This window comes from Papio anubis, chromosome 4, assembly GCF_008728515.1.
Source record: "Papio anubis isolate 15944 chromosome 4, Panubis1.0, whole genome shotgun sequence".
In the NCBI taxonomy this organism is placed as follows: Eukaryota; Metazoa; Chordata; class Mammalia; order Primates; family Cercopithecidae; genus Papio; species Papio anubis.
The window spans coordinates 138,833,607-138,855,956 of record NC_044979.1 but is presented as its reverse complement, the minus strand read 5'-3'; the positions used below and the strand labels follow the sequence as shown (position 1 = coordinate 138,855,956).

Here is a 22,350-nt window from a genome sequence, read left to right as displayed (position 1 = left end):
CCCCTGCCCTCCTTGGCTACTTCTCTAAGTCTTTTTGGTTATTGATTTAGTTGTTTAAACTATTTTATTTATTTATTAGAGACAGGGTCTCACGCTGTAACCCAGGCTGGAGTGCAGTGGTGCAGTCTCGGCTCACTGCAACCTCCGCTTCCCAGGTTCAAGGGATTCTCCTGCCTCAGCCTCCCAAGTAACTGGGATTACAGGTGCCCACTACCATGCCCAACTAATGTTTTTGTATTTTTTTTAGTAGAGTTGGGGTTTTGACGTGTTGGCCAGGCTGGTCTCGAACTCCCAACCTCAGGTGATCCACCTGCCTCGGCCTCCCAAAGTGCTGAGATTATAGGCGTGGGCCACCGCGCCCGGCCATGATTTTACTTTGTATTTCTCCAATTGCTATATTTTCAAAGTACAGCTAGGCTCCAGGGATGGGTGACAGGGAGGTGGCGGGAGGACTGTGGAACAGGTGCAGAATGGTACCCCGGAGGGAGCTGGGCCTGTCTTTGTCTTAAGGTACTTAAGCAAAGGGGAGTGGTCGAGTCCTTATCCTTGGTGCTGGCAGACCGAGGGAGCAGTTGTCCTTAGGAAGCCCGTTACCAGGAGCTGCAGTGTGTGAAGTTATTAGCAGTACAGAAAACCCAGAAGTTTCTGGGAAACATGACAGAATTCATGGTATAGATCTAATTTGTCCAACCTGCAGCCCATATGTGGCCCAGGATGATTTTAGTGCAGCCCAACACAAATTCGTAAATTTTTTTTTTTTTTTTTTTTGAGATGGAGTCTCGCTCTGTTGCCCAGGCTGGAGTGCAGTGGCCGGATCTCAGCTCACTGCAAGCTCCGCCTCCTGGGTTTACGCCATTCTCCTGCCTCAGCCTCCCGAGTAGCTGGGACTACAGGCGCCCGCCACCTCGCCTGGCTAGTTTTTTGCATTTTTTAGTAGAGACGGGGTTTCACCATATTAGCCAGGATGGTCTCGATCTCCTGACCTCGTGATCCGCCCGTCTCGGCCTCCCAAAGTGCTGGGATTACAGGCTTGAGCCACCGCGCCCGGCTCGTAAACTTTCTTAAAACATTATGAGATTCTTTTGCGATTTTTTTTTTCTTTTAGCTCATCAGCTATCATTAATGTTAGTGAATTTTATGTGTTTCCCAAGACAATTCTTCTTCCAGTGTGGCCCAGGGAAGCCAAAAGAGTGGACAGCCCTGGATTAGAGGCCCCTGGTCTTGGTGGCCCTGGGTGCTGTGACACGTGAACTTCTTATACCTATCCCTTGTCTAAATGAATTGCAAACTGTGATCTCGTAAGGTCCTTTTGGTTGCTGAACCCTGTTAACCTCATAACAAAGCAAGTGCTTAGTAAGTATCCGTTGAACAGATGACCTCATTAAGATATTAGAGAGATCCAGCAAAGTCAATGTTAGGCACCATCTTTCTTTTTTTTTTTTTTTTTCCCTGAGATGGAGTCTCGCTCTGTCGCCTAGGCTGGAGTATAGTGGCACCATCTCAGCTCACTGCAACCTCCACCTCCCAGGTTCAAGTGACCTCATGCCTCAGCTTTCTGAGTAGCTGGGATTACAGGCACCCACCACTATGCCCAGCTAATTTTTGTATTTTTTTGTAGAGATGAGGTTTCAACTTGTTGGCCAGACTGGTTTCGAACTTTTGACCTCAGATGATCCACCAGCCTCAGCCTCCAAAGTGGTGGGATTACAGGTGAGAGCCACCATGCCTGGCCAGTCACCATCTTAGGCCTTCACTTTTGGGTTCTTTCCTGGGGGTTGGCTCAAGTATTCGCCAGGGTTTTCCTGAGGAACTGCCTCCCTTTCTCTGAAGACTTGCAGCTGGGCACGCGGTACTGGTTTTGGTGTTAGCTTCATGTTGCGGGGCTGATGTCAGGATTCAGAGACAATCCAGGTGAGGTGGTTTTTCAAGATGGCTCAAAATTCTTTGTCCTCCCAGTAGAAAGTGGAGTGTTATGGCTGGGCGCGGTGGCTTACACCTGTAATCCCAGCACTTTGGGAGGCTGAGGTAGGCAGATCACTTGAGGTCAGGAGTTTGAGACCAGCCTGGCCGACATGGTGAAACCCTGTCTGTACTAAAAATACAAAAATTAGCTGGGCATGGTGGCGTGTGCGTGTAGTCCCAGCTACTCTAGAGGCTGAGGCAGCAGAATCACTTGAACCTGGGAGGCGGAGGTTGCAGTGAGCCGAGATCGCACCACTGCACTCCAGCCTGGGCAACAGAATGAGACCCTGGCTAAGAACAAAAAAAGGCCAGGCGCAGTGGCTCACGCCTGTAATCCTAACACTTTGGGAGGCCAAGGCAGGTGGATCACCTGAGGTCAGGAGTTTGAGACCAGCCTGGCCAACATGGCGAAACTCCATGTATACTAAAAGTACAAAAATTAGCCGGGCATGGTGGTGGGCGCCTGTAATCCCAGTTACTTGGGAGGCCGAGGCAGGAGAATTGCTTGAACCTGGGAGGTGGAGGTCGAGCTGAGATCTTGCCACTGCGCTCCAGCCTGGGCAACAGAGTAAGACTCCGTCTCAAAAAAAAAAAAGAAAAAAAATTTGCCAGGCATGGTGGCATATGCCTATAATCCCAGCTACTCAGGAGGCTGAGGCAGGAGAATAGCTTGAACCCGGGAGGCGGAGGTTGCAGTGAGCTGAGATCGCACCATTGCATTCCAGCCTGGGCAACAGAGTGAGACTCCGTCTCCAAAAAGAAAAGAAAAGACTATTTCAGGGCTGAACAACACCATCTGTGCTTCTCCGTGGCGTCCTAGGCCGGGATTCCCGTCCAGCTTGCACTGTCAGCACAATCTCTTTGGATTCTTTCCTAACTTAGCTGACTGTTTCATATTTTGTGGTTATAAAAAGAGGCACATTGGTTCTGCTCAATGTAAGATTTCTCTCCCCAGTGACGTACTCCGCCTTCTAAAATGACCTTGAGAGGACAGGGCTAGACCCTGAGGGCCTCTGGTTGCTCTCTGATGCCATCCATGACATTCTCTAGGAAGCTGAGTCCAGGGTCTTTGCACCCCCATTGAAAAATCATAATTCGGCCGGGCATGGTGGCTCATGCCTGTAATTCCAATAATTGGGGAGCCTGAAGCAGGCAGATCGCTTAAGGTCAGGAGTTCGAGACCAGCCTGGCCAACATGGTGAAACTCAGTCTATACTAAAATTACAAAAATTAGCCAGGTGTGGTGGCTCACGCCTGTAATTCCAGCTATTCGGGAGGCTGAGGCAGGAGAATTGCTGGAATCCAGAAGGCAGAGGTTGCAGTGAGCTGAGATTGCGCCACTGCACTCCAGCCTGGGCGACAGAGCAAGACTCAGTCTCAAAAAAATGAAAAGGCCGGGCGCGGTGGCTCAAGCCTGTAATCCCAGTACTTTGGGAGGCCGAGACGGGCGGATCACGAGGTCAGGAGATCGAGACCATCCTGGCTAACACAGTGAAACCCCGTCTCTACTAAAAAATACAAAAAACTAGCCGGGCGAGGTGGCACGCGCCTGTAGTCCCAGCTACTCAGGAGGCTGAGGCAGGAGAATGGCGCAAACCCGGGAGGCGGAGCTTGCAGTGAGCTGAGATCCGGCCACTGCACTCCAGCCTGGGCAACAGCGCGAGACTCCCTCTCAAAAAAAAAAAAAAAAAGAAAAAAAAAGAAAGAAAACCATAATTCCCCAAGGAGAGCCTGAAACAATTTTGCCAGCTTCCTTCGTGAGGGACGATTTTTTCCTACCTTGGGAGACACCTGGTCTTTGGGAAATCTGTACTATGCTAGAAGGTTCTAGAAGGTAAACCTAGTGTCATGAGATAGGGGCAGCACCACCCTTTCCTGGGAGCACAGAGGAGGAAGAGGTTGGTGCCAGGATTTGGAAGTCTGGACACTGGGGCGGTTACTCCTAAGAACCTCAATGAGGCTGGGTGCTGTGGCTCAGGCCTGTAATCCCAACACTTTGGGAGGCTGAGGCAGGAGGGTCTCTTGATCCCAGTGGTTCAAGACCAGCTTGGGCAACATACAGAGACCCCGTCTCTACAAAAAAATTTAAAAATTAGCCAGGTATGGTGGTGTATGCCTATAGTCCCAGCTACTCAGGGGAGGATGGCTTGGGCCTGGGAGGTTGAGGCTGCGGTGGGCAGTGATCACTTTATTGCAGTCCAACCTGGGCAACAGAGCGAGACCCTGTCTCAGAAAAAAAAAAAAACAAACAAAAAAAGATCTTGATTGTAATTGATGTGAGTTAGGAGAGCCAAGAATTCTGGGAAGCAGGACAGTTGTGTCTTCAGTCTTGGAGAAATCCTGGTTTGAGTGCTTACTAGTGGTGTAGCTTGGACAGGTCACTTCACCTCTCTGATTCTGTTGGAGCCATGCTGCAGCTATTGCAAGGATTCAATACACATCTAGCCCGAGTCCTGGCTTCCAGTGAGTACGCAGCAAATGAGAGCCCTTGATGATACTGCCAAGACCTAAAGCATATTGTTGAGTTTTTCACAGCCAGCTCCCTGGGGACTAACCCCAGCACCTGGCCCAATTGTCAGGTAGTCAGCAGCTTACGTTTCTTTTTTTGAGACAGAGTATCCCTCTGTTGCTCAGGCTGGAGTGCAGTGGTGTGATCTCGGCTCACTGCAACCTCCACCTCCCAGGTTCGAGTGATTTCTTGTGCCTCAGCCTCCTGAGTAGCTAGAATTACAGGTGCCCGCCCCATGCCCCACTAGTTTTCAGATGTTTTTTATTTATTTATTTTTTGTTTGTTTTTTTGAGACAGAGTCTCGCTGTCTCCCAGGCTGGGGTGCAGTGGCGCGATCTCCACTCACTGCAAGCTCCGCCTCCTGGGTTCACGCCATTCTCCTGCCTCAGCCTCCCGAGTAGCTGGGACTACAGGCGCCCGCTAGCACTCCCGGCTAATTTTTGTGTGTGTGTGTGTGTTTTTAGTAGAGACAGGGTTTCACTGTGTTAGCCAGGATGGTCTCGATCTCCTGACCTCGTGATCCGCCCGCCTCGGCCTCCCAAAGTGCTGGGATTACAGGCGTGAGCCGTGGCGCCCGGTCATTTATTATTATTATTATTTTTTGAGACAGAGTCTCACTCTGTCACCCAAGCTGGAGCGCAATGGCGTGATCTCAGCTCACTGCAACCTCTGCCTCCCTGGTTCAAGCAATTCTCCTGCCCCAGCCTCCTGAGTAGCTGAGATTAAAGGCACCCGCCACCACGCCCGGCTAATTTTGTATTTTTGGTAGAGATGGGGTTTCATTATGTTGGCCAGGCTGGTCTCGAACTCCTGACCTCAGGTGATCCACCTGCCCCGGCCTCCCAAAGTGCTGGGTTTACAGGTGTGAGCCACTGCACCCGGCCAGTGGTTTACATTTGTATTTGCTCCTAGGCTGTGGGTTCTTTGAGGGCACAGGCCCACTCCTGCTTCTAGCAGGAAAGCAGCTCAGTATGTGTTCTGAAAAAGGGCAAATGTCTCCATAACCCTTTGTAGTCACGTGACCACCCAGGAAGAAATCAAAACTCAACCTAGTGACCATATTAAGGCACACACTTAAATGCTCAGTTGTGAAACTGGGCACAGGTTGCTTTCCCTGAAGGGGGAAGGAGTGAGAAGAGGCAGGCTGATGTTGGGAAAAGGAGGTAGATGTGGGGGTGGCACACCGGAGACTTTTGGAAGCACCTGGATGCGTCAGCAGTTGTAATTGACTTTTGTCTTCCTTCACTGTAGGGAGCACTCTCATGGCCTTTCAGGATTGTAAGACACTTTTCGTTTGATTGTTTTTTGAGACGGAGTCTCGCTCTGTCGCCCAGGCTGGAGTGCAGTGGCGTGATCTCAGCTCACTGCAATCTCCATTTCCCAAGTTCGAGCAATTCTCCTGCCTCAGCCTCCCAAGTAGCTGGGATTATAGGTGTGTGCCACCACTCCTGGCTAATTTTTGTATTTTTAGTAGAATTGGGGTTTTGCCATGTTGGCCAGGCTACTCTTGAACTCCTGACCTCAGGTGATCCACCCACCTTAGCCTCCCAGAGTGCTGGGATTACAGGTGTGAGCCACTGTGCCTGGCCCTAATTTTTATTTTTTTAGTAGAGATGGGGGTCTCACTATGTTGCCCAGGTTGGTCTTGAATTCCTGGGCTTAAGGGATTCTCCCGCCTTGGCCTCCCAAAGTGCTGGGATTATAGGCATGAGTCACTGAGCCTGCTCTGTAAAAGACACCTTTAAAGGCACTTGTCAATGTGCTAATAAAGCAAGGCACATGGCCCCTGACTTCTCCGTGGTGAGTTACTGCACTAGGGACCCCCGTGAGACAGGCTTCCCAGTACTGAGCACATGTACAGTCCCTTCCACGTTGACTCTGGCCTTGGCCAGTGGGACATCCGCACACTTTCTGCAGACGGTGTGGTGGGAGAGGATTGCAGATGGTCACAGACTTGTTGCCCACAGGACCCTTTATGTAGGAAGCAGCTCAAAAGGTACCAGGGCTTCTGGCCAGGTGCGGTGGCTCATGCCTGTAAGCCCAGCATTTTGGGAGGCTGAGGCAGGTAGATTACCTGAGGTCAGGAGTTCGAGACCAGCCTGGCCAACATGGTGAAACCCCGTCTCTACTAAAAATACAAACAACTTAGCTGGGCATGGGACTACGCCTGTAGTCCCAGCTAGTCGGGAGGATGAGGCAGGAGAATCGCTTGAACCCAGGAGGCAGAGGTTGCAGTGAGCCAACATTGCGCCACTGCACCACTCCAGCCTGGGTGACAGAGCGAGACTCCGTCTCAAAAAAAAAAAAAGAAAAAAAAGCACCAGTGTATCTGGCTGGAGCCCAGCCAAATGGATCCCAGCCCCAATGTGTAGGTGTGTCCAGGGCCCAGGAAGCAGCCTGGTGTGATGGTGGAGCATGGTTTATCCAGAGGAAAGGGAGCAATGGGGATGGAAAGGTGGGCTAGGGCCAGGCGGCATGTCAAGTTCATAACTGGGGCTTTCTTCTAGCGGGGCCAGGAGCTGCCAAGGCAGGGTGGTCAGTGGTTCTCCAGGAGTGCATTAGGAAGACCGTGCTTGAGACGCCCAGTTGGGGAAACCCTGTAGTGGGTGGGCAGGAGAGGATGAGGGCCTGCCCCAGGACCAGGCAGTGGAAAAGGGAGAGAAGTAGATGGGTGTGAAAAACACTATAGAGGGAGAGTCAGGAGGATTTGGCAATGAACAGAGGAGAGGAAATGGTGGAGCAGAGGGGAGGGAGAGGTTGTCCATCTGCAGATAGAGATGTCAGCCATGCTGGTGACAGGGACGATGGGGACTGCAGCTCTGTGGAAAGTGATGAATTCGATGTATCTGGAGCCCATGTAGTAGGAACATACATGTACCTCTGAAGCGCAGGGGAGAGGCACAGGTGGAATGCGGATGCAGATCTCTCCATTCCAGGGGAGAGTTGGTGAGGGCGAATGAATGAGATGAAGGAGAAAGGGGAGGGGGCTGCGGTCAGAATCCAGGACTCCCCAAGGGACTGGCCACTTGTTCGCACGGCAGAGGATAGTGCTGGGATAGGGCTCCATTCCCCACTTCACTGGATACCAGACTTTTTCCTAGCAGCCTCATTGTCCTTTTGTTTTCTCTTTTTCTTTTTTATGAGACAGGATCTCCCTCTGTCGCCCAGGCTGGAGTGCAGTGGTTCAATCACAGCTCACTGCAGCCTCCAACTCCTGGGGTCAAGCGACCCTCCTGCCTTGGCCTCCTGAGTAGCTGGGACTACAGGCATGCACCACCATGCCCGGCTAATTTTTTTTTTTTTTTTTAAGTAGAGAAGGGGTTTCACCATGTTGGCCAGGGTAGTCTCGAACTCCTGACCTTAAGTGATCCTCCCCTGCCACCCCCTGCCTCAGCCTCCCAAAGTGCTGGGATTATAGGCATGAGCCACCACACCTGGTCTCACTGTCCGGTCTTAAGTGGGTGCTGCTCTGTGCTCAGCACCCAGTGGGCCTGCAGCAAATCCACCCACAACCCAGAACCGTGTCTGAGGTGGACACCACCGAGATGCCCACACACCCCTGCCGACAGACCTCCAGAGGCTCTTCTGGAAGGTACTGTACCTTCCCCAGAGAAAGTCTGCACCAGTCCCAAGTTAATGTTAAACAGAATTTCAAAAGGCTTATCACTCCTGATAACCATCCACGCTCAGGCCCAGGGCACGCGGCTCTGCACTAGACCAGCGAGGAGAGTGAAAGGAGCAGCTTGGGATCTCAGGCTGGCCAGGGGTCAGCTCTGCTATTTCCAGTTTCCTGGAGCGGGGGCTTCCGGGATCTGCTCCTTGGTGACTCTTACCAGCAATTATGTGCCACTCGCGAAGTCACTTGCAACCCCCTTCTATTTTGATGTACGACACAGCCCCAAAGTGGTGGACAGGGTGACAGTCTGGGGTCCCAGACCTGAACCGACCCCTGGCACCACCCCCCGCCCCTTGCTTGGCCGGCCGCTTCTGACATCTTCAAGCCCTGAACGGTCACAATATACATTTATTAATGCATGTATTTATACAGAATACAAACGTGCGGGGACACCTCCGTCCCCTTCACAGCCCAGAACCCAAGGTCAGAAGATGAGGGATCCAGCCTCAGGGGGGGAATATGCGACTTCCCAAGAGCAGTTCTTGACCTGCAGGGGCCGCGGGAGTGCAAGACACGGGGGCGTGGCCAAGGCGGGGCTCCGGGAGCAGGGCGTGGCCGGCCCCTGAGGTTACTACAGGGGAATAGGCCCAGGCCAGGACCCCTCTCCTTGGGGCACTAGGAAGGCCAGTGGGGCCTACGGGCCAGAGCTGCTACACGTAGGCGTTCCTGCCGTATTTGCCAAAGCTGCTGTCGCCTTCTTGGTCCGAGGTGGCAACGGGCATCACGGACACTGGAGCCTGGTAGGGCAGCCGGGCGCTGCGGCGAGAGGCCCGGGTCAGAGCCGGGGCACGGCCCTCCTCTCCCCAATCCTGCCCGGTCCCAGCCTGTGCCTCTCCCCGCTCACCTGGCGGCGGGGTCCTCGTGAGAGCCGCAGCAGCAGGTGGAGCAGAGGCAGAGGCCACCCAGGATGGAGATCAGGGAGGCGCTCCAGCCCAAGTAGAGTGCGGGGCCCAGTTCGTACCTGCGCACAAAGGCGGCGCATGGGCAGGGGACCAGTGAGGCACCAGCCGGGGGGCAGGGCTGAGTCCCATCCGCTGCCCCGAGGGCGGGGCGGGAGTCCCCTCACTCACTTGGTTCCGGGATACAAGGGGTCGAAGAAGTCCCGGGTGATGTTGAAGGCGTACCAGGAGATGGCCACCATCCCGCAGATACCTGGGGACCGGAGGACGACCCCAGTCCAGGGGGAGGGATAGTGGGGGAGGGGGCTTAGGGGGAGAGGCAGGCAGGGGCTGCCCAGAGTAGGACGGGGGCACCAAGTCCAAGAGCAGCAATTTCACTCAATTCCTTTCTGCCTACCCCGGTTTATAAGCCTTCCTCCTTCCTGGGGTCAACTTCTCAGGGTAGCCCTTAGGCCCCCAACTCCAGCCCACCCAGCTCATCTCCCACTACCTCGACCTCCTCCTGCCTCTTCTCTCTTTGATCCCAGACCTGCCTAGTTCATGCTCACCTCTAGGGCCTTCATCCCATCATCTCCTCACCCAGATAGAGCCTCATCCAAATCCCGCCCACCCTTGAAAGCCCAGCTGGGCCCTGGGAGCCCAGGGTCGTCCTTTCCTGAAGCCAGGAAGACCCCCAGGCTAGCACTACCCTACTCACTAGGGGCTTGTCCTCCTGCAAGCCTCCTGACCTTTCTGGGCCTGTTTTACCTCTGGAAAGCAGAAATACCCACCCTACCTCGAAGGTTTATTGTGAGGCAATGGGTGCAAATTGAAAAGCAGTGGCCAGATGGCATTGTTTTTGTTTTTTGCTGAGATGGGGTCTCACTATGCTGCCCAGGCTAGTCTGGAACTCCTGGGCTCAAGCCAGTTCTCCTGCCTTGGCCTTTTTTTTTTTTTTTTTTTGATAGTCTCTTCGCTTCTTTTACCCAGGCTGAGTGCAGGGCACAATCTGCTTATTGCAACCTCCACCTCCCAGGCGGTTCAAGTGATTCTCCCTGCCCTGCCTCAAGTCGGTGGACCAGGTGCCTGCCACCACGCCATTTTTTGTATTTTTAGTAGAGACAGGGTTTCACCATGCTGGCCAGGCTGGTTTCAACTCCTGACCTCAGGTGATCCTCACCACCCTGGCCTCCCAAAGTGCTGGGATTGGTGGTGTGAGCTACTGCACCCGGCCCTGCCTCGGCCTTTCAAAGTGCTGGGATTACAGGCATGAGCCACCATGCCCCATGGTATGGCACTGTGGTTGTGCACTGTGTGTGTGCTGCAGTGTGCACCCTAACTCTGCTCCCCAGCCAGGATGTAAGCTCCCAGAGGCAGCCGCTCACTGTCATCTTTGAAGTCCCTCCCACACCTGGCCGTGGCTGGCCCCTACTGGGAGCTCAAGAAACAGTGCCGTTGGGCTGATTTGCTGCCAGGAGATTTGGGGAGTACGGATGAGGCAGGGGTGAGCAGGTGTCCATGCAGCAGGGCAGGGGAGGTGAGCATGAGGAGCGGGAATTGGAGATGAGGTGAGGACAAAGCAGCCTGAAGTCTGCGGCTGAGGGGGACCCCCAGCCCCCACCACCATGCAGACCCCCGCCCCATCACCTTCCCCCAGTTACCGGCCAGAATGTGGAAGGCCCCTGCAGTGGCCGCCAGCTTGGCTTTCCTGGAGAGCTCCAGGCCCCCAATGTTGGTGCAGCGCAGGCCCGCTATGCCCAGCAAGAGGCCGAGGAAGCCCAGGAGGATGGCGGTGATCATGAGTGCCCGGCAGGCCTGAATATACCCTGGGGGCAGGCACAGTCGTCAGCCTTTCCCCCCATCTCCTCCCCTCCGTGACGGAGCCAGCCCGACAGCCCCTCACAATCCCGGGTTCAAGTGATTCTCCTGCCTCAATCTCCCCAGTAGTTGGGATTACAGACATGCACCACCACGCCCAGCTAATTTTTGTATTTTTAGAGACAGTTTCACCATGGTGTCCAGGCTGGTCTCGAACTTCTGACCCCAAGTGATCTGTTTGCCTCAGCTTCCCGAAGTGCTGGGATTACAGGCATGAGCCACTGCGCCAGGCCCCCCTCACCTTCTTGCTCTCTTGTACCTAACAGTCCCCAAGTCCTGTCCTTCCCCTGGGCTCCTCCAGCCTACCCAGTTGCAGTCACCCCTCCCTCCTTCGGCATCTGGACGCTTCCCACCCCGCTCCTCACTCCTCCCATGCACCTGGCATGCTTTGCTTGTGCCTGGATTACAGGTTTCTCCAGGGCACTCTTGACACCTGAGCTGGGTAACTCTGTTCTGGGGGCCGTCCTGTGCACTGTGGGATGTTCAGAAGCCTCCCTGGCCTCTACCCACGGGGTGCCAGTAGCAACCCCCTCCCCACAAGCCCTGACAATCATTGTGCGAAGTCGCCTGACTGAGAACAGATGCCCTATCAGGTTGCTCTCGCGTGACTGGGTATTACAGAAACCACAGCTAAGCATCCCTGTCGCCTTCCCCATGTCTGATTCCACTCCAAGTCCTTCCCACTGTCCTAGCCCAGTGCTGGACATTTTGACCTGGTTTCTTCCTGGAATAACAGGTAGGGGGCAGCAGTGCTGTATAGCAGAGGGTCTAGGGCAGTTTTAGAGCCAGAGTCTTGCTTTGTCACCCAGGCCAGAGTGCAGTGGCACCACCACAGCTCACCACTGCAGCCTTGATTGAACTCCTGGGTGCAGGCGATCCTCCTGCTCAGCCTCCTGAGTAGCTCAGGACCACCACAAATGGTCGAGTTTCTGATCTAGGTGGAATCCTGGGCCCAGGACCCATCCAGGTCAGTCTAGCTCAGTCTTTCAGTGCCTCAGTTTCCCTTTTCTCAGGGCTGAAGGAGGCTGCTGGCTCCCTCTTGCTTCCCCCTTCTCCTCCCTTCTCTGTCTTTGATAGTTGCCAAGCATTCCAAGGACCTTGCACCCCTTTCCCGGGTGGGGCATAACCGTCGGTGCTGAAGGGGAAAGGCTGGGCCCCTGCCAGGAGATGCAGGGTGCAGAGTGGGGGGGTAGGCAGGAGGGGCAAAGTTCTCCGGGAGCACTTTCTTCCTCCCAGCCACTCCCTCTGGGGCCGACACGAGTCTGAGTCCCCAGGTGGCTCTGGCAGTCAATGGAGAGATTATGGAAGAGCCCGGGGCACATGGGCTGCATGGCCAGGGGTTGGGGAGCACGGTTGGGAGACACAGTCAGGTCTCTCTCTCAGGACCACCCCAGCCGTGGAGTCTGAATCCCGGCTCCCCTCTCCTGCCTGTGTGACTCGGGGTGGGGGGCTGCACCTTGCCAAGGTTTTTCAGCTTCTGTAAAAGATTCCCTCTACTTCCCCACCGTGGAAATAATGTAGGTGGAAGCACCTAGCCCAAGGCCCAGAACCCAGCCACCCTCTACTCCCGTGCCCTGGGGACTCTGGCACTGTCATTCATGCAGTTCCCAGGGGTGCCCCTCTCAGGTGTGCAGGCTTACAGCAGAGGCCCCTCCTCACAGTATGATGTGTCTGGGAAGTGGGTGTAGGGGCTGCCTCCAGTGTCCCTTCTGGCCACTCAGCACTCTGGGCTTCTGGCCCAGATTGTACTCAGCTTTTATAGGGTTTTTTTGGGTGGGGGGAGGGAAGGTGGGGGGGGCGCCAGCCCTGAACATAGTCAGTCCTGGAGAGATGGATGACAACACAAAGCTTCTGCCGCTGCCTCAGAAGGGGCTGGGAGTAGTGGGAGCACAGGAGACCCACCCAGGCCCCCTAACTGCTCAGAGCAGCTCTGACATCCCCAGGGATGAGCTCTCAAGCCCCGCTTCACACCCAGTGTCGCCCTTGGCTCCTTCCCTGCCACACGGTGCCTGGTAAGCGGACTGGCCCCGAGGGACCCAGGAGGGCGTGCAGTGGCACCACACGCAGTTCACAGTCGCCCGCGCTTGGTCTCTGGCATGGGGCAGACGGAAAGGAGACTGCCCTAGAGAAACAATGGGGCGGCCTCATCCTAGTGGGGAGCAGGGAGCAGGGAGTGGGAAGCTGCCGCAGCCACAGAAAGAACTGCCCTGGGCCCAAAGAGCTGTCGGCGCCAGCCCTCTAAGACCCCGAAAAGACCCACACACCTGCACACACACCGCCTCCTTAAAGCGGACGCTCAACCTGCAGGTTGCAAGACGCCTCCCTTCACAGGGGCCCTTTAGACATTAGCTGGACAAGGAGACCAGTGCCCCCACAGTGAGGCTGGGGAGGCTGTGGAGCCTGGAAGTTGATCAACCTACAAGAATCCAAGATGGGGCCGCCTCCCCCTGCCCATCCCAGCAATCCCATCCCCAACACATGCTCAACTGTACTGAATGCCTGTGTGTGTTAACATCACATTAACATTCTGCACTTTCTCAGTCACCTGGGAACTGGGACTCTCACCCCGACCCTACAGGTGGGTGAGATGAGGCTGGTTTCATCATTTGTCCACAGCACAGGGCTGGGAAAGGGGGTCTGATTCCGGTGCCTGCACCTGTAACAGCTAAAAGCGCCACGCTAGCACAGGGGGCCACGTGTGGCAAGGTCTTCACTCCAGTTCTAGGCAGGGGCTGTCCCCAGCACTCCTGGCTGCAGGAACCCAGACCCCCAGAGCTTAATCCAGGGCTCCCTGCATCCTCACGGCAGTACCCGCCCTCCCCTGGGGTCTCTGCAGCTTTTCCCCGCCGCCCTCTCCCCCTGGAGCGCTCCCCACCCCATACCAGAGAGGGCCAGCAGGGACGGGAACTCCCAGCAGTTGTAGACGCCCAGGGAGTCGGTGGCACAGCTAAACCAGAGGTTCTCGAAGATGGTGTTGGTGGTGATGACGTTCCCGTGCACGGTGGACACTCGCCAGTAGCTGTTTGGCAGAGTCACCCCCAGCATCAGCAGCCCCACGGCTGCCATGAAGAAGCCAAAGGTTTCCACAGCCATCGACATGGTGGGATGCAGGGCCCTGGGGGGCTGGTGCCCCAGAGAGGGGGAGGGGCAGAACCCCTAGGGAACTGGACGGGGCTGCGGCTAAGGAGAGTTGTCTGGGCAGGCTGGGGTGGAATCAGCCACGGCCTCTGCCTGCGTCTTCCTCGGGCTCAGGTCCGTCTCCACTTTCTGCCTCCAGGTTTCTGCCTCCCTCCCGCTCTCTGGGTTTCTCTGCTTCCTGGCAGGTCAGAGGAATGAGCTAAGCCTGCGCGCGGCAGCTGTTGACGAGATGGAGGGAATAACCGAAACGGGCCAAAAGTCCACCCCCTCCCCCCAGCCTCTGGGCTGCCCCGGGCTCCCCGCCCCACGAGGGTGGGGGGGCAGACTTACCCTGGAGCCACTGACGATACAGCCAACGAGGGGCCCCCAAGGGAGGTACTGGGAACTGAGGGGAAGCATCTGTCTGACTCAGCTTTCATTGGGGGCCAGAGAACGGAGTAAGAGGGACAAGGAGTGAAAAGATGATAGAGACAGACGTGAGAGCAACAAGGGACAGAGACAGAGAGAATGAACAGCAGCCTTCAGTGGAGAAGGATGGAGGGACCGTGAGAACAATCTAAGATACTCGCAGACTGAGGGTTTGGGGCATGTGAGTCTCTTAAGGAAGATGAAGCTGGAATGAGGGGACGGGAAGCTGGGAGACCCATAGCTCTGGGCTCCATCCAGCCTGGACTGGAACTTGGCCCCACAATCCATTCACCAGGGAACTCAGACAGGGAGTGTTAGTCCCCTGAGCCTGCTTCTGCTCTGTCAATGACAGACCCGACTGCTTACTGCATGGGCTATCCTGAGAACTGGGACCAGGGGTCAGGCACAGTGGCTCTCGCCTGTAATCCTAGCACTTTGGGAGGCTGGGCTGAGAGGACTACTTGAACTCAGGAGTTCAAGACCAGCCTGGGCAACACACTAAGACCTCGTTGGGACCAGGGAGTCAAGCCCCCTGCACATAACCAGCGCTCAGCACCCGGGACTGTCCTGGATGTGAGTGCCGCAGGGCTGAGTGAGGCCACCAGGGAGTCGCTTTCACCCAAAACTCGAATTTCCTCCTAAGTTGATCTTTGACTCAGCATCGAGCTGGTCCTGCTGCCAAGAGCCTGGAGCGTGATCCTGTGGCTAAGCTCTGCAACCTGTTCCCAGTTATCGGGACTGTCACCCACTCTATTCATTAATGATGATGGATTAGCAGCCTCTGGGTTCCCATCCCGAGCCAGTGCAGAGCACCTGTCCCAGGGTGGACACTCTTATCTCCTGCTCCAGTTCCCTAGGGCTCTGTCCCTGGGGGCCATCAGTGCTGGCTGCACACCTCCCTGGTCCCACAGCCCTACTGGGCTTCTCTGGCCTCCCCTCAGGTGTCTCCTCCCCACTCCTGGCTGAGTTGGCCTGGGCTGTGGAACGAGAGGTATGCAGTGAAGCAAAACAGGCCCATGCTGAGCCTGGCACGAGGGGGCGAAACTGGCCAGGTGGGGCGGAGTCCTGACCTTCCAGCCCACAGGCGAGAGCTGGGGCGTCCTGGGCTCTGACCCCTCCCAGGACCCCCGCCTACTCCATACCAGATGCAGGATTCCTTCCCCCACCGGGCCCCCCCATCCCCGGAGGAGGAGGAGGTAGGAGGAAGGGGAGGCCACAGGAAGAAAAAGGGAGGAGAGGGGAGGGCGGGGAGGAGGAAGCCAAGGGGGCTTGCTATGTAAAGTCCACAGAGGCAGCTGCGTGGGTCAGAGGAGAACGCAGGCCTGAAGCCCGGCCTGACCCCGCAGTTCTGCCCACCCCTGCTCCAGTCACTGCCTCCTCCCACAACTCTGGGACCAGAGAAAAGCCCCGTGTCTCCGAGCTGCCCGGCACTCTCAAGGACGTGGCTTCAGGAAAGGGAGGAAGGAGGGGTGTGGGCTCTGGGCTGCGCAGTGGACAAAGAACCCCGTGCCAACCTGGAGGGCAGGGGCAGGAGAGGACCAGGAGTGACACCTCCGCCCCCTGTGCCCAGCGTTCGGAACCCACCCCTCCCCTCAATGCAGACACGGGGGTTCCCAAGCCACAGCCCCGTTTTATTTACACTCATCCCAAAGCACATGATTTGGGGCTGAAGAACGGGTCTCAGGGGAGCAGAAGTTAGTTGAAGGCCACAGAGGACAGAGACAGGGGTGCAGGGGGAGAACAGGGAAGGGACAGCGAGGATGGATGGGCCTTCCTGGAGCGTTCTCCACGGGCTCCCACGCCTCCTTCAGGATTTGGACTTGGACACAGCAAGTCCGATGAGTCCGGCCAGTCCCGCCACACCGAGGGCCATGCCTCCCACGATGGCCATGCCCACGAGTCCATCTGGGGAAGGAAAGGGACAGTGTCAGGAGCCCGTCCCCTTCCGCCAGCCCTGCTCCTCAACGGAGGCACACCCCTACCTGGAGTCGCAGGGCAAGGGGCTCTGAGGACTGGAAGGGGCGGGGCTGAGGGGCTGCCTGCAGGGGTTCATTTACAGAGAGACCAAAGCGTCCAGGCATGGGGAAGAGCGGGGCTGAACAAAGGGGCCGAGGCTGTCACCTTTCTTCATGGCCTTGTCAATGAGCCGCTCCAGTTCCTTGGCCTGGTTGTTCTGGGGCTCTGTTTGCAGCAACCCGCGGACATACTTTAAGGCCTTCTCGTATTCCTGCACTCGGGGAAACATGCACGCTTCAAACACACCTCAGCAGTTTTTTTTTAAATAAGAGATGCGGTCTTGCTCTGTTGCCCAAGCTGGAGGGCAGCGTCGCAATCACAGCTCACTGCAGCCTCAAACTCCCAGGCTTAAGCAGTCCTCCGGCCTCAGCCTCCTGAGTAGCTGGGATTACAGGTGTGAGCCACCGGGCCAGCTACACCTCAGTATCCACCACTCCTCCTGCCCACTTGAAGGGCCTTCCCTTCTTCAGCCCTGGGGGCTCCTCCCTCGACCTCCACCCCCTCCCTCCCTCCAGCCCCACCCCACAGAGTAGAGTCCACAAACAACCCCAACTCTGCGGGAGATAACAGTGCAAGGCTGGGGCCTGCACCCAATCTCTTGACGTCACCTTCCTCCCCACACCCTCGCCACTCTGATCTTCCCTTAGAGTCCTCATCTGACACCGCTCTGCACATCTGCACCCCTTCAGCCTTCCTGCTGTCCAGGGATCCACCCTGGAGGACGTAGTAAGAAGGTCCTGTAGCCCCAGAGGAGGGTCAAGGGAACTGCGGCCCCATCTCACCTTGAGCCGGTAGTTCCCCACGGCCAGGTAGAAGACATAATCCCGCTGTTCCTCCTTGCTCCCTTTGGGCAGCAGCTCTGGGGAGGGGCAGAGAAGAGGGTGAGAAATGCTTCTTTCCTAATACTTTCCTAATACTGTGTCCCAGAGGCCCCTTGCACTCTCTGAATGCCTCTGTGATCCTGGGAGGGTCACGGTCCTAAGCCTCCCTTTCAGATCCAGTCACTCCCAGCACACTAGCCAGAGCTCTGGAGCAGGGTGAACCCCAGCTGCCCCAACACCAATGACAGAACATCCCTTTAGCAGCATTACAGTCAACTGGTCCATCCAACCGAAATGAGGAAATTGGGGCCCTGGAGAAGCCAAAGGCAGCACGACTCAGTTTTGGCATCTGCTGTGTTTTTTTTTTTTTTTTGGACGGAGTTTCACTCATCGCCCAGGCAGGAGTGCAATGGCGTGATCTCGGCTCACTGCAACCTTCGCCTCCCAGATTCAAGCAATTTTCCTGCCTCAGTTTCCCAAGCAGCTGGAGTTACAGGTGCCTGCCACCACGCCGGGCTAATTTTTGTATTTTCAGTAGAGATGGAGTTTCACCATGTTGGCCGGGCTGGTCTCAAACTCCTGACATCAAGTGATCTGCCTGCCTCGGCCTCCCAAAGTGCTGCTGTTGTGGTTTTAACTAAACTGCCTGCTGTCCAATTACTGTTAAAAAAAATCCCCCTTTACAAAAATAGCTCAAAACTTGCCTTCAATCAGCCTTCCCCAAAGACCCCACCTGACTTTGTCTTCCTTCCTTTTTTTTTTTTTTCTAAAGAGACAGGGTTGGCTGTGAGCGGTGGCTCACGCCTGTAATCCCAGCACTTTGGGAAGCTGAGCCGGGCGGATCACCTGGGGTCGGGAGTTTGAGACCAGCCTGACCAACATTGAGAAACCCCGTCTCTCCTAAAAATACAAAATTAGCCGGGCGTGTTGGCACATGCCTGTAATCCCAGCTACTCAGGAGGGTGGGGCAACAGAATCGCTTGAACCCAGTAGGCGGAGGTTGTGGTCAGCCAAGATTGCACCATTGCACACTCCAGCCTGGGCAACAAGAGTGAAACTCTGTCTTAGGAAAAAAAAAAGAGACAGCGTCTTGCTCTGTCACTCAGTCTGGAGCACAGTAGCACGTCCATGGTTCACTGCAGCCTCGAACTCCTGGGGTCACTGATCCTCCTGCCTCAGCCTCCCAAGTGGCTGGAACTATAAGCACACACCACCACGCCTGGCTAATTTAAAAATTTTTGTTATAGAGACAGGCCAGATGGTTTCGAATTCCTGCCTTCAAGCCATCCTCTGGCCTTACCTTCTCAGGCATGAGCCACAGTGCCTGGCCCCACCTAACTTTCTTAATTCAGAGACTTCCCAGAGGATAACTGTACTCTATGCACTAGAATTTGTTGATAATCACTTAGAGAGGCTGTTTCTTCTACAGCTACACCCTGCTGTAGAATAAACCTGAAAATCTGAATTGCCGAAGTAGACAAACATAGGGTAAAATTATTTGTATCTTTTAAGAAAGAATCTTTTATAGATTTTTTTTTTCCTTTGAGACGGAGTCTCGTTCTGTTGCCCAGGCTGGAGTGAAATGGCGTGATCTTGGCTCACTGCAACCTGTCTCCCGAGTTCAAGTGATTCTCCTGCCTCAGCCTCCTGAGTAGCTGGGATTACAGGTGCGCGCCCAGCTAATTTTCGTATTTTTAGTAGAGATGGTTTCACCATGTTGATCAGGCTGGTCTTGAACTCCTGACCTCGTGATCGGCCTGCCTTGGCCTCCCAAAGTGCTGGGATTACAGGTGTGAGTCACTGCGCCCGGCCATTTTTATAGATTTTCAATAGGCATCCTTTGCTAGCACAGTTGGCATTCTGTATTCATGGATTCAACGAACATGGATCAAAAATACTCAGGGAAAAAAAAAAAGATAGTTGCATATGTACTGAACATGAACAGACCTTTTTTTTTGCCATTATTCCCTAAACAATACAGTATACTATTTACACAGCATTTACATTGTATTTGGTATTATAAGTAATCTACAGATGATTGAAAGTATGTAGGAGAAGGTGCACAGGTTACATGTAAATACCACACCATTTTATATAAGGGACTTGAATGGCTATTGGTATTTGTGGGGCAGGGTTCCTAGAACCAATCCCCCATGGCTACAGAGGGATGGCTGTACACTGACTGTGTGCTTATAAATGATTACTTGAACAAAAGAAAGGAGGTACAGAGAAATTAAGTGGTTAAGTATTGTGGTCTCTGACAAATGATGACCCACACAAAACCAATGGGAAATAGGGGTCCAATCCAAAAAGCACTATCTGGCTGGACGCGGTGTCTCACGCCTGTAATCCCAACACTTTGGGAGGCCGAGGTGGGCAGATCACCTGAGGTCAGGAGTTCGAGACCAGCCTGACCAAGGTGAAACCCTGTCCCTACTAAAAATACAAAAATTAGCCGGGCATGGTAGTGGGCGCCTGTTGTTGAGGCAGGAGAATTGCTTGAACCGGGAGGGGGCGGCTGCAGTGAGCTGAGACAGCACCACTGTACTCCAGCCTGGAGGACAGAGCAACACTCCGTCTCAAACCAAAAAAACAAAAAGCACTATGTGCTCACAATTTTGTAGGACAGTCCTCTGGGCCTCTTCCATGCCACAAAAGATTCTCAATAGCTGCTAACTAAGCAACACGGTGGTGGTGTTGGGGGGAAGGGCATGGGCCTAGGTCTCACAAAACGGGAGCTTCTAGTCCCAATTCAGCCATGAACTTATTAGTTGCGTGACCTCAAGTCACTTTCCCAGATCAAGATAGTCCTGGGGGAAATGACAAGCTACGACTCCGTCTGGCAAAACAACGGTGGGCGGTAAGTAGCCAAAAGTTCACTGGGAGACGTCAAGCTAAGTATAGCCCTTGGTGCAGTAAATCTACGGGAGACAACTGAGAGGTGCCTGGACTACGGGGGCCCACATCGTACAGCAGCCCAGATGGCAGCCGGAAGGGGAGAGTACAGCGCCTCACCCTCGAGCAGCACGATGCCTTTACGGATGTCATCATTGTACTTGCTCCGCACCAGGCACCAGGCGTACTCAAACTGCGTGCTCTTGGACACCGAGCCTGCTGCCTTCTCAGACTGAAATTTCTTTTCAAATTTCTGCCACAGGGGAAGAAAGGAATCATTTAGAAATAAAGGGCGTCAACCATTCTCTATCTGGACATGGTGTCAGTCACACCCCATATCCCTGGCTCTGCCTCCTTTCCCTCGTGGGTCTCGGTATCTGGCACCCCAGCGTCTGCTATCTCCATGCACGGGACCCAGGCTTTCGGCTCCTCCTGGCCTGTGGGCCAGCTCTTGGGACAGATGCCCCTGGTCTCCCCTCCCCCCGGCGGTACCGAGCGGAGATGCCACCTGGTGGCAGCTCCAGGCACCGCTCCCGGAGCAGCTGACCCCGGCGGCCAAACAGTAAACACACTGTCAGAACTGCTCAACAACAGCCCACGCGGTCCTCATTTGAGCCTGCTGGCCCCATCCTGCCCCACCCTGCCGGGCCTGGACCTTTTACTGTCCAGGAATAGAAGTAGTGCCTACCTCCTAGAGCTACAAGGACTGAGATCTGGCATGCGATGCCTTAGCACCGTGCCGGACGCAGTAATAGGTGACGCCTTCTGATGGTCACTGTATTCCTCCACCGCTGGAGGAGCGCCCTGAGCTCACAGCTCCTGCATAATCCCAGAACCCGTCAGTCGTTATAACCACTGTCGGGCAACAGGCCCGTACTCTGAGGTGTGGGGGCTCAGGACACTACAACTCCCAGGAGCCTCTGCGGCATAGCGGGCCCTCCGGGCAGGAGCCAGACGCCGTGGAGGCTGCCGGGAGCCGTAGTTCGGCTTCCCTCGGCCAAGCCGATGCCGGGAGGAGGGTTCGGCCCATACCTGACTCTCCTCAGGACCCGCCCTCCGACCTTCCCTTTCCCTCTGTCCGGGCCAGGCCTCACCAGCAGGTCCTCCACAGACACCAGCTCGTTCAGCACGGCCTCCATGGCCACTGCCCCCGTGAGCCTCACACTACAATCTACTGTGCCACAGTCTCCATGGCCCAGTGGCAGGGGCGGAGAGCCACTTCCGGCGTCCGGCGGATGCGGGCACGACCGGGCGACGCCCCGCCCCTTCCTCTCAGCGCAGCAGGGCCAGCGGGACGCTAGTACGCAGGCTCCGCCGGCCCCTTCAGCCCGCAGACTGCACGTAGGGAGACTTTCCCCAGATGGGTCTTCCCGGATGCCCCAGCCGGTGCCTTCCTCCGCGGAGGCTTCCCTAGGGAAACTGAAGGCTATGTCTTAGCGGTTAGCCCCCAGGATGAAAAGAGCAAAAAGCGGAGGGTGGGTAGCCAGTCGGAGATCACTTTACATTAGGCTGCCAAGCTGACGCCCCTCAGAAATCTAGGACCTTGGAGGCCACGTGACTTTTCACCGCCTGCAACAAAATCGTAACTAGAATTGGGGACCGAGCGCGTGGCTCACGCCTGTAACCCCAACACCTTGGGAGGCCGTGACGGGAAGATCGCTGGAGGCCAGGAGTTCAAGACCAGCCTGAGCAACACAGCGAGACCCTATCTCTACAAAATGTTTTAAAAAATTAACCAGCGTGGTGGCGTGCACCTGTACTCCCAGCTACTGGGGCGGCTGAGGCAGGAGGATCGCTTGAGCCCAGGAGTTTGAGGCTGCACTCCACTGCACTCCAGCTTGGGCGACTGAGACCTTGTCTCAAAAAACCCACCAACAGCAGCAAACTAGTATCGGGGTTTCTTGGGCCTCTGCTGACTCTCACAATGCAAGAGCAGAGGCAACTGGATCTATAAACCACACAGCCAGATTGGGGTAGTCATAGGAGATACTATCAACAGGAAGTTTTTCAAAAAGCAACGGCCCCCTTCTTTGCAGAGAAGGTCCAATCTTTTCAATATTATTTACATAAACCATTTTCTGAGTGGACCCCAGGCGGGAAACCTGCCACATGGGGTCACGGGCAATGGGGAGCTTAGCAGAGACGAGCTATCAGAGCATGGGAAGGAGA

General features: G+C 55.3%; 2 protein-coding genes across 3 annotated transcripts; both read right to left on the bottom strand.

Moving 5' to 3' along the window:
• Positions 1-8,477: 8,477 nt before the first annotated feature.
• Positions 8,478-15,934, bottom strand: CLDN15 (claudin 15). Of its 2 annotated transcripts, none has more exons than XM_003895819.4 (6): positions 14,372-15,934; positions 13,786-14,259; positions 10,687-10,851; positions 9,218-9,299; positions 8,992-9,108; positions 8,478-8,903 (listed from the first exon to the last, which is right to left on the bottom strand). In XM_003895819.4, exons 2-6 carry the CDS (start codon positions 14,000-14,002, stop codon positions 8,798-8,800), a joined length of 687 nt encoding a protein of 228 aa, XP_003895868.1. In that variant the 5' UTR covers positions 14,003-14,259; positions 14,372-15,934; the 3' UTR covers positions 8,478-8,797. The 2 variants fall into 2 exon arrangements, with proteins under 2 accessions (XP_003895868.1, XP_021791397.1); XM_021935705.2 differs by having other exon boundaries at positions 13,786-14,219.
• Positions 15,935-16,059: 125 nt separating this feature from the next.
• Positions 16,060-21,425, bottom strand: FIS1 (fission, mitochondrial 1). The gene is made up of 5 exons (XM_003895820.5): positions 21,276-21,425; positions 20,302-20,434; positions 17,248-17,324; positions 16,571-16,676; positions 16,060-16,354 (listed from the first exon to the last, which is right to left on the bottom strand). The coding sequence occupies exons 1-5, from the start codon at positions 21,318-21,320 to the stop codon at positions 16,257-16,259; spliced, it is 459 nt and encodes a 152-aa protein (XP_003895869.1). The 5' UTR covers positions 21,321-21,425; the 3' UTR covers positions 16,060-16,256.
• Between the last annotated feature and the right edge of the window lie 925 nt (positions 21,426-22,350).